This window comes from Diprion similis, chromosome 13 (genome assembly GCF_021155765.1).
Source record: "Diprion similis isolate iyDipSimi1 chromosome 13, iyDipSimi1.1, whole genome shotgun sequence".
Taxonomy (NCBI): Eukaryota; Metazoa; Arthropoda; class Insecta; order Hymenoptera; family Diprionidae; genus Diprion; species Diprion similis.
The window spans coordinates 5,350,898-5,362,170 of record NC_060117.1 but is presented as its reverse complement, the minus strand read 5'-3'; the positions used below and the strand labels follow the sequence as shown (position 1 = coordinate 5,362,170).

The 11,273-nt window shown below is 37.8% G+C and overlaps 1 protein-coding gene across 1 annotated transcript; it reads right to left on the bottom strand.

The window, feature by feature from the left end:
* Nucleotides 1–1,572: 1,572 nt before the first annotated feature.
* Nucleotides 1,573–8,588, bottom strand: LOC124414089 (N-acetyl-D-glucosamine kinase). Its single transcript, XM_046894996.1, has 8 exons — nt 8,460–8,588; nt 7,355–7,619; nt 4,756–4,840; nt 4,569–4,667; nt 4,176–4,428; nt 3,715–4,013; nt 2,154–2,441; nt 1,573–2,061 (listed from the first exon to the last, which is right to left on the bottom strand). The coding sequence occupies exons 2-7, from the start codon at nt 7,597–7,599 to the stop codon at nt 2,160–2,162; spliced, it is 1,263 nt and encodes a 420-aa protein (XP_046750952.1). The 5' UTR covers nt 7,600–7,619; nt 8,460–8,588; the 3' UTR covers nt 1,573–2,061; nt 2,154–2,159.
* Between the last annotated feature and the right edge of the window lie 2,685 nt (nt 8,589–11,273).

Sequence of the window (11,273 nt, the reverse complement as noted above, 5' to 3'; positions counted from 1 at the left end):
CAGATAAAAAAAAAATACGTGTCTCTTAGTTTTCAATGTTCTAAAACATACATGAGTCTCACCAAAATCAGGTGCAGGGGGGGGGGGGGGGCACCAAACTGATATCCCTCGTAAGATCGAAGTAGGGAGAGTAAAACCTGGCGTCTGGATCCTCCTGATCGTTCATCCGCAATCTTCATCATCGTGAAGATATCTGTCGACGATCCGAGTGACGAAATTGACGAAGATCACGGCTATCCATATCCCGATGATCGTAAGTAGCAGCAAAACTGCCAAGTTGACAATGTCGTAAACCAGTACAGCGGTGCACCACAAGAGTTTAAACGGTATTAGAATGACGCCTAAAACGGTCCCCATGTGATGAGGTGTGATGAGAAGGGAGTCAACTAATCGCGACGGTTTGACGGGAGTTTAAAATTTGATTTTGGCAACTTCGGATCAAAGTCAAAGCGTCATTCGGACTGGCGATCGTGCCTCCCGAATATCGCGGAAAAAAAATTCACCGCGAGTAGTAAAAAAAGTATCATTAACAAGCAGGATATCAAAAGTAAAATTAGAGAGAGGAGAGTTAATGCTAAGATTTTGAAAATCGTCATGCATCCGGACATTAACCAATTCCATACAGATTTCAGGGTATCTGATACACCCATTATTATCTCATCTGATTAATTTTACTAATCGATTTCAGGTTATTTCAAGGTATTCGTACATCAATTTTGACATTTTTATTCGATTATACCCTTCTTCCGAACAGCTGAGTAATATAACTCTAAAAACACACTCGAAATAAAACCCACAATTCTGATTTCTGCTGTCAGCAGCTGTTTGCAGACTTCAAAGTGCTCGAGCCATATTTATATAATGGTAATACAAAATGTGGGTAAAAATGATTTCGATATTTTTTATTTAGTTCCAGGCTATCCCCTAAAGGAAAGGTGTATGTGGGGGGGGGGGGGGGTGTCCGCCATCTTGGAATAAAGGTACAAGGAATTGGTTTTTTTTTTAAATAACTCGTTACGCATCAGATTTGCAAAAAAAAATGCTCGCTTTGAAGAAAACAATTTTTTGTACCTTTAATCCAAGATGGCGGACCTCCTTCCCCCCTCAACATATATCGACGTCATTTATACCCCAGATTTTTTTAGAGAAAAAGAACTCTGTTTACTGTTTTACGTCATTTTAGAGAAAATAAGGAATTATTAGGGCTCGAATATGTTTTTTCGTCGTACCGACCGCATTTGATATTTTTATAATTACTATTTTTTAGTTTTTTTTTTTTTTCTTTTTCAAAAATTAAATTGAACTGAAAAAATCAATTTGATGCATGAGAATAATTTTTATATTTACAACTAAATCTAGGAAGAAAATAATTTGTAAAATATAAAAGAGTTTTTAGCTTGAGTTTGTCAATCGAAATGAATATCCGTAAACACATTATCATCAAGTTCGAAGTAGTTCATTCTACGAAGAATTTCAGATCCGGCAATAATTATTGTATTGATATTTTGTGGTAGAATGAAATTATGAACGAACTTGCAAGACGCTATTTGGATGTTCAATCATATTACTGTATAACAATAATAATTTATTAATCACATACAATTTATAGATTCTTACGTACTCCTCAGAAAAATGGAAACACAGTCCTGCACAGCCTGTAAGAAATAAATGTAATTCTTCCTGGCACCATAACGTCAAACGACTGTACTCTGACATAATCGTTCTAAATTTCTCCAGGAGAAAGGTCACCGAATATACTACGAACTTTCTCTCAAGGAGGAATCGGACCTTGTCCACGTGGTTGACGCAGGTGTGCAGCATCGAACGCAAGCCAGCGAAGTAGGCATACTTTTCAAACGAGCAGCTGCGAGTGGACAACGAAAATTCATGGCCTGATTGGACTGTGCGAGAGGTGAAGACCGACTGCGTGACTTCCTGCAGGCGAAATAATTAATCCGAATATAAAAGCTTAGTCAAGTCGGAAAGCGGTTACCTCCAGGACCTTTTCGCCAACTTGGTTGTCTCAGTTCCTCGTCTCAATTCTCGGCTTTTGAAACTTTTCTGCGAAGGATAAAACCGTCAAGATTAGAAAGAAGTATAAGATAGGAACTGGAAGAAATGACGTCTTAGACACGAAGACGAGTATTTTGTACCTTCGCCTAGTCGTCCTTGGCTGATTTTGGCATGTTGGCCCGCTTGTAATGGTAGAATATGTCGATGTTATCGTCGTAAGTCTTCTTCAAAGAGCCGCACTGCAGCGAGTCCGCAGCCAAGTAGCAGGCTCCAACGGCAGCGGAAGTCTTCAGACGAAGGAGAGTCAGCTCATCGACTCCGGGGGTCCCGTGAATCTGCTCGACAAATCCCTTTTTCATGTACGGCCACGAATGCCAGACGGATCCAACGCAGACGACTCGAAGTCCACCAGGAGACAGAAGCAAGTCCTGAAATTAAGTCAAGGGAACCGTTTATAGGGTGCAAGAAAATGTCAACTTTGCACTTCGAGTAGGTAGCATAAACTTTGGAGATTCGAAAAGGAGACGATTTGGTAGTTTTTTTTTTTTTTTTTTTTTAAAGAGGAAACTTTTCCAGTTGGATAGGTTAAAAAAATTTTACGTTCTGGTGGGTGAAACTGCCAAATCACCTCTTGATAGACTTTACTTTGGAGGGTGGTTTCACCCCTTTGAAGTGTTTAATGGCGGATAAAAAAAAATACGTGCTGCTTAGTTTTTAGTCAACTATAACATATTACAAAAGAAATCAAATCGGAGAGATCGAACTGGGATACCTTCCTGTCAGTTGGTTCAATTCAACTTCGCGTGGCATTATTCTTTTCAAAGGACGTGCCATTCCGGCTTAAGGTGCTTATGAAGACGCGTTGTACACCTCGAAAACGCGGGGATGCAAAACTCCTATACCGCTCAAGCGATCAGAGTGAAACTTGGGCAATTAATGCCTAATTTTGGCAAAAAGTGGAGCTACTTTTTACTTTTTTAAAATTTGGAAAAAAATTTTGCAGATTGGTTACCACCCATAGAAATTGGCCAAATTTTCAAGTTGCACTGAATGGATCGACCTATCCGGTATGATGCCACTCGGCGTTGATGAAACACACATTTTGAGCCTAGTCCCAAGAGATTTGATCGTGAAATGACGAAATGGCAGCTGATTTGGTTTTCGATTACGAAGAACACCGAAATCTCATTTTGGCGACATTTGTTACCGACATTAAGCGTATGCTGGTAATGTATGCGTGTAGTGTCGGTAAAAAATTACCGGCAGGCATGAAAGGTCGGCAACAAATGTCGCCAAAATGAGATTTCGGTGTACTTCGTAAGCGAAAACCAGATCAGCTGCCATTTCGTCATTTCACAATCAAATCTCATGGAACTAGGCTCAAAATATGTGTTTTATCACCACCGAGTGGCATCATACCGGATAGTTCGATCCATTCAGTGCAACTGTGAAAATTTGGCCAATTTCTGTGGGTGGTAACCAATCTGTAAAATTTTTTTCCAAATTTTAAAAAAGTAAAAAGACGCTCCACTTTTCGCCAAAATAAGGCATCAATTGCCCAAGTTTCACTCTGACCACTTGAGCGGTATAAGAGTTTTGCATCCCCGCGTTTTCGAGGTGTACAACGCGTCTTCATAAGCACCTTAAAAATGGTCTTACGAGCTGATCTATACTACTTGAGAGTACAACAATGTCACTCACGTTATGCGCCTTGGTGGCAACGACTTGAACATAACGCGCCAAGATCTTCCCCGTATCTTCGAAGAGTAGAAGGCAGAGGGGGTCCTCGTGCTCGCAACCTTTCGCCAGTTCTTTGGCAAGCATCGCGAACTTGCTTTTATCAAAGTTTGCGTAGAGGTGGGGCAGCAGGTCGGTCCTATCTGCCACGTGAAAGAAGTTTCGCATCGCTGGCCAAACGTAGCTGATGGGTCGTGGTGACTTTTCAAGGTTGTCCATATCGTCGAAGACGTACTTCGTAGCGCGATGGGCTATCCAATAGGCTGCAGGAATTGATTAAATTTTCGCTTCCATTTTCTTATTCTTTCCAAAAATGCTCTGAACTGTGTAGTCTGGGTTCAAAGCAATGATGGAAACAAGCCCCCCCCCAAAAAAAAAATGGAAACCATACCGAGAAATTAAAGAGTAAATAAAAAAAATCTAACCACTGCCTTCGTCTCCAATCATGTGACCCCATCCTCCGCAACCGTGTTTCTGCCCATCTGGATTGATGAGTAGAGCATTACTTCCGGTTCCCGCAATCAGAACAACACCACCATTCTGAATGCCGGTTTTTATGCTCCCCAGGGTATCGGATCCTATGAAGTACTGTCTAGACGCCGTTGGAAACTCGTGGAAAAGCGTCTCCCTTAAGTGACGGTTGCTTTCGTCTTGTTCGCAACCACTCAAGGTCAGACCCTAAGTTGCAAATTTGAGAATTGGGTCTGAGATAAGACCGTGCAAGTACACTACTCCAGTGGTCATTCCATGTTATTCTATTCATCAGCAATCAGTGACAGAGTTTTAAGTGACTGCAAAACGTCAGGGCTGCCACTTACCACAGAGTCCAATGGCGATGACGTGCGAATGTTCAATTCCTTTTTAGCCATAGTTATCATCCCGTTGATCCTAGCGGCTGTTTCTTTCATACCGAGTTGCTGCAAGAGAGCAATTTCAAAATCTTTCACTTGGTCGTTATAACTGGCGACTTTCGTTATTGGAATACTTTGATACTCCAACGCTTACCCAATGATTCGTCCCCGGACCTTTCATCTCGATTAACTTCTCTCCGTGTCCGTTCATGATTATGAGTGTCGAGTGAGTGGCACCACTGACATAAAACAGTAATCAGACATTGTCAAACAACGTTTACAAAAGAGGACCTGCCATTGGTACTGTTTTACAAATTATTTTTCAACTTTCATTTATGTAATAACGGCTATGAAATCGTGGTGATATCATGGCGTAGTTTTTTCACGAAAATAACTCGAATCGCCGTGACAACGGTATAAAACCGTTGATTAGATAAGATAGAAGTCGGAAAGAATTCGCAATCAAATAAAGTGCTTGAAGCCGTTTGAAACGTGCTAAGTTTAGCGGTGCTGGGTACCTACAGACGAAGATCCAACCAACCAAAACAAGTTATCAACATCAAAATAAGTTAAGAGAACCTCGATTTCAGTGTTACAAGAATTGGAATTCATCGATACTACGTTTGGCCAATATGACTTTGAAATTGTGTGCCTCGACTCTCGCTGTAAGAAGCTTTATTTATTATTGACTGGTCTCGACGAACTGTTGTAATTGGAGCAAAGGTCAGAATGCATGGAATATTGTTCTTGGTAAAATAAGCACGCATCATTCCAAACTAGTGACACAAAAACGTGTGGAAAATACCCGATGACACGTGATTTTCTTGCAATGTTTCAACAGAGGTTAAAGTATGTCAAGTTTTGACAAGTCGTGAGGTTTAATCAAGTATTTTTCCAAACCAGATGGAGTTTTTGAAAAACATTAAATGTCTGGTTCTAACTCTGCATATTTATTTCAATATTTTAAACGACCAAGTCTCGGAGCTTCTAGTAAATACCACCGATTTATAGATCAATTTGTCCCACTTGTTGGATTGTACGTGTTGTAAGTATTGCCTGCGTGAAAGACCATAACAGAGTGACAAGACCAATTGCGAAATGGTACTTGAGGCAGAAATCAATTTGAAACAAATTTATTTACTAACAATAAAAATTTGCATACACTTGTGTACCAGACGAGCACGTGTGATCTATACACTCTCCACTACCGCTGGGATTCTCTTTGGGTCAAAGCGTGTCACATTTATCTCATTATGTCCGAATAATTAATGCTAAGTGCTTATCTTTCGAGGTATAGTCACGCCAGAAAATGTTTTATCATTACCAATTGGAATTACATACTTTTGTTACAACTAAGTGTACGAGAAATTTTAGGTAAAACTAGCCATAAATCCATGAACGCTAGGGTGATTTTTTTTGAACGACTATATTTTTTTTCAGTCCTCATCAAAAAATTGGTCTATGTGTAGAACAAATAATTCACTAAAAGTTATAGCTCTTAATATTAATATTAAGTATTCGCCCAAGGCGTGAAAAGATTTCCCATATAAAATACACGTGAATCGAAGCGTTGTTTTTTCAAATCTCTACAACTCAGCAGAATTTTATGATATCACATTGGTCTTGGTCGCAAATTACGCAGAATTGAACGATCTTCAAAAGTGTTTAGAACGGCGTAAGTGCAACTTACATTTGTGAGGTGGTACAGGGCACTAAAGTTGATTTTTACCCAAGATTCTCCTTTTTTCGCTGTTATCTCCAAAATGATTAACTGTACCACAAAAATGTGAAGAATAACTTTGTTGAAAATTTGATTTCCTACAAGAAAGGTCCTTTAGACCAAAATGCTCAGATTGATATTTCTTGAGATATCGAAATTCAACTTACTTGACGTATAAAATTTTTATGTTCTATTGAATTAAACGTTTTAATCTAATATAACCAATAAACATCATGGTTTATTGAATCAAACGTTTTGAATTACTGATATTCCAATAGAATAGATCGAATGGATCAAATCGAATCGAAAAAAATCAAATTCCAACGCAATATCAATAATTTAAAACGTTTGATTCGATAAACCATAAAAATTTTATACGACAAAAAGTTAAAGTTCGATATCTCAAGAAATATCAATCTGAGCAATCAGGTCTACAGGACCTTTTTTGTAGAAAATTGAATTTCCAACAAAGTTTTCTTTCACATTTTTTTGGTAAAGTTGATCATTTCGGAGATAACAGCGGAAAATGGAGAATTTTGGGTAAAAATCAACTTTAGTGACCTGTACCATCTCACCAGTGTAAGTTGGACTCACGACGTTTCAGACACTTATGAAGATCGTTCAATTCTGCGTAAATTGCGACCAAGACCAATGTGATATGATAAAATTCCACTGAGTTGTAGAGATTTGAAAAAAAAACCGCTTCGATTCACGTGTATTTTATATGGGAAATCTTTTCACGCCCTAGGCGAGTACTTAATATTAATATTAAGGGCTATAACTTTTAGGGAATTTTTTTTTCGACATATAGAACAAAATTTTCGATGGGGACTGAAAAAAAAAAATAGTCGTTCAAAAAAAATTCACCCTAATGAATACTATTTCATTGTAGGCACCTTAAAATTACTTTCAAATGCTGGAACTTTTCGCTTCCGAATATGCTTCAACAGTTGTCCATCAAAGTTGTTGGAAGCTCGTCAATCAGACACTTTGAGAGAAGTGTGTCAAGTGGTAAGTATAAGCCAAGACTCACCCTTCAACACCGCCAATTCTTATTTCATCCGCAGAACGTTCCTCGAGGTTCGGACTTTCGGCGGTTCTATTAACCCGATCATCATCACCCACTTCATCATCCGTCTTGATTTCTTCGGACCCTGCAGCTGCTTGTTCTTTTCTCTCATCTCGTTTCGCTCGTCTCAATTCGTTCTCATTGATCTGAGCTTTTTTTTCCTGACTCACTGCCACCACCGGCTTCTGAAGATCCTTTTTACCCATCATTTGGCACCGCCTTTATTGCCCTGTTTCGTAACAACGAGCAAGGAATTATTCCATTCAAATTATTACCGTCCGGCTAACCAATTTCAACATCCATTTATGTCCCGCTCGAAAGAATATTATTCAAGGACAATAATTTATGATTGAACCTCTTTAACCCTCAGGACGATCTGCATTGTTTAATAATAGGCTCATTTGTAACGAAATTTTCCGTTATGATGTGTGCAATTTTTTTTTATTCTTACAGTATAATCAATGTGTGACATTTTTTTCGCGAATTTAAACTTTTGGCCCGCAACCGTAGAAGAGTAATTGCAATTTTATATTTGAATATTATAACAACATTTTTATATTTGTTGATAATATAATCTCTATTGCGCAACTGACATTAATTTCTGTGAGATTTTTCACCGCTCCGTCGAATTGTTTCTTGTTGTTGTTGTTGTTTTTTTTTTTCACGTTAAAATTCTGTGTAAATTGAAAGGTAAAAACGCAGGTGTCGGTGACATATGGAAAGTTATTTTTTTTTTTTTTTTTTCTATAGCTGTCGCGTTTATGTTTCTGCAAACTATATCGGCGTGCATAATTAAGTTAACTGTGTAAGGAAACAGGCTGCCATATAAAAATATCGAACAGCTTACGATTAGTCTAAAAAAAAATAATAACGTTATTCCTTGCAGATTTGAGATAAAGTAAAACATCTTGTGTGTAAAATTTTTTGTGATTCTATGGGATAATTATTTGGAAAATTTTTATACACAATACGTATATATGCAACGATATTTGAAAAAAGGTTGAAAATCTTCGGGAGAAAATTAACGACTAAAAATACTTCGAGTATTAAAAAAACGAGTTTTAATTACCAGTGATGTCCTGAATCGGGATTTTCGACACCGGTCGAAATCGATCGCAGCTAGAAACGTCAAAGTGAAATTTAGCAGTTGGACTACACTGCGGTGAAGGTATTCGTGGCACTGTCAGCGCTGATCGAGACTAGTAACCAACCGTTCGCTCTCTACTCAAGTCGACGATTCGAAGTGAAAAGTGGGGAAGGGGCGGTCACGTGACCGCTCCTGATAAACTCCTCGCATTTAATAAAGAATTATTTTATTCTCGAGGCTATCGCCGACATTTTGCCAACAAATGACATCCAGATGTGACGCCTGACCGCGCTCGACAATCAATTGTTTCATTTATATATATGGGGCATTCCGTGACAGCACGATCAAGATTCTAAGTCGATGTCTTATATTGGCTTCATAATTTTTTTTTTTTTTTTAACCTATATGGCGAAAATAAGATTTATTTTTTTTTAGGTTATGAAATTGAATTTTAACAAGTTTTTCTTAATTATATATGTTTTTGTTGTGGATGATCGTGAGATTACGCAATCGATCACCGCAATCACATCCAGTTGTGATGTTATTACGGTTCCTTTCGGGCGAAGGAAGATTGAGAGAAAATAAGAGGGACTTGAATTGTGGAGTTGAATGAATCATGAAATTGTCAAAGATATGGAGAGCGGAATTGGAAGACGTGGAGGAGGGAAAAGGAAAGGTGACTAGAAAGTGTCCTTGATGGAGGTTAGAATTGAAGTGCACGAAAGGTAACGAGAATCCAGAATAGTGGGGAACAGAAATAGCAGAGTTATTGGGTGATGGTCCTGGATGGACACTATGTGGTTGGTATGAGGAATGTGGGAGGATCAGCAGGTACGAAAAGTTGTAAAAAAAATCAGGATTGAAAAAATCATAAATTCATTCTGAGACATCGACCTACAACTAGAATTTTGATCGAGATGTCATGTCATGGAATGCCCTATATACGTATCATCGGCGCTTTTCGTTTATTCTAGTCATTTATTCTGATTCGAAACTTACTTCACTGCGTGCACAAAATTGAAGGAATTACGCTGTTATGTACCGACCGAGCTGGGAATTCTAGACTATATCGATCGATAGTTTCTAAGTGGGTTCAATTCCGAGGCGATTCTTTAAAATGATTTCGCACTGAACTCAAACATCACAAATATATATATATTTATATCGCTCGATCTCGATCGACTTATGACTTAGAGAGAATTCTATAGTCAGTCCTTACCGACCGAGTTAATGAAATGTCACTGATTTCGATTGTTATCAGAACCTACGCATCTTTGATCCGAAAAAGTCTCGATGCTAAAAACAAAAAAAAAAAAATATTAATTTTAAGTTACAATAATGCCAGAAAATGTACGCGGAATGAAAAATATTGTAGAATGAATACTTTTGTTCGGTATTGTATGTAAAATTGCGCTATCTGGGTCACGAATAAGGAACGCTAAGACGAAAAAGTTGCTTAATTAGTTTACGATCGTAGGACAATAATAATTAGAATAAAAAATATATATTAAATGACAATTTAAGGTTATTGATTTTAATTAAGAAGTTTTGTCTTACTTTATTGAAATTATAGCCGATAGAAGGATCAATTTATGGTTTCAAAAAAAAAAAAAAATAAGACTTCAAAATATTACTTTTTTGATCGAAAATACAAAGTTTTTGAAGAATAACAATAATTTTTGCTAGTTTTGAAGCTTTCGTAGACACAAAAATCATGTTTACCGATGTAATGGTCAAAATAAGTGACATTTTTTCGGGTCGGTAAAATGGAACGAGTCTAAAGCTAGCAGCCTGGCGACTGATTATAATGTAATTTCACTTTTCACATTTCCTACCATCCAAGCATGTCTTCCAAGCTGATTGGGTAACCAAACTTTGTAAACCAATCAGAATGCTTGGATAGTAGGAAATGTAAAGAGCGAAATTACGTGATCGACCCCAAACCTTAGCAGCCAAACGTTCTAATGTGTATTTGAACAAGGTAGTAAAGTCCAAAATTTTTTGTGACAATACCTTGAACTCCCAATATGTCCTTTTGTAAAATTATGAGGATAAACGTTGACTTCATTTTTCTATTTCCAAAAAGTTTAACTTGTCTGGCTACTAACTCTGGCTGCTAGTTTCAGCTTCATTAAAATGGACCGACTGCAACATCTTATAAACCTTATGTTCAGACACTCCATACTTGCAAAAGTATGTAAATTTTGTATTTTTCTTGCATAGAGGCCATTATCTAACGCTGAAACAGAGGTAGAACATTCAGAGAAACGTTATCAAATGTTACCCAATCGCGGTATAGGCATTTCAGGTAAGCGTTAACTGACATAAAGAATTCGAAGTGCTTATGCTCAATGCCAGCGCACCGCTTGCTTGAGAGTAAAAAAAAAAAAAAAATGCTCGAAAAGAGATGTTAATAACGCATGAATTGCTCAACAATAATATCTCAGCAAATATAAGGTTTATTGCACGCATTTAAGAAGATAGACGATGTATAATGTACTTGAAACTCGCCGAGTAATATGAATTCACGTTTTACTGAACATGTCAATATGTATTAATAGTTAATAATGACTAATATTTAAAAAAGTAGGAATGAATTGATAGTCGTGATTAGCCTCGAGACGATGCGTATTGTCATTTCGAGGTAATAAAGAGCGTTAATCGCACCGTCCGATGCGTTCCTTTCCAACAATCCAGTCTCTCTCTTCTAGCCTCGGTCGGTAAAACAGCGACCTACGATAAAATCTGTTTTACCTTACGATAATCGCGCCAGAGTCCGCCATCTACATACGAATT

Bases quoted from the DNA above. Each gene is read 5' to 3' on its own strand.
- LOC124414089 (XM_046894996.1), bottom strand. From the start codon at position 7,599: ATGATGGGTAAAAAGGATCTTCAGAAGCCGGTGGTGGCAGTGAGTCAG. The intron at 4,841-7,354 runs GTGAGTCTTGGC...GTTTTATGTCAG, and splicing joins AGAATTGGCGGTGTTGAAGG to TGGTGCCACTCACTCGACAC. The intron at 4,668-4,755 runs GTAAGCGTTGGA...GCTCTCTTGCAG, and splicing joins GTCCGGGGACGAATCATTGG to CAACTCGGTATGAAAGAAAC.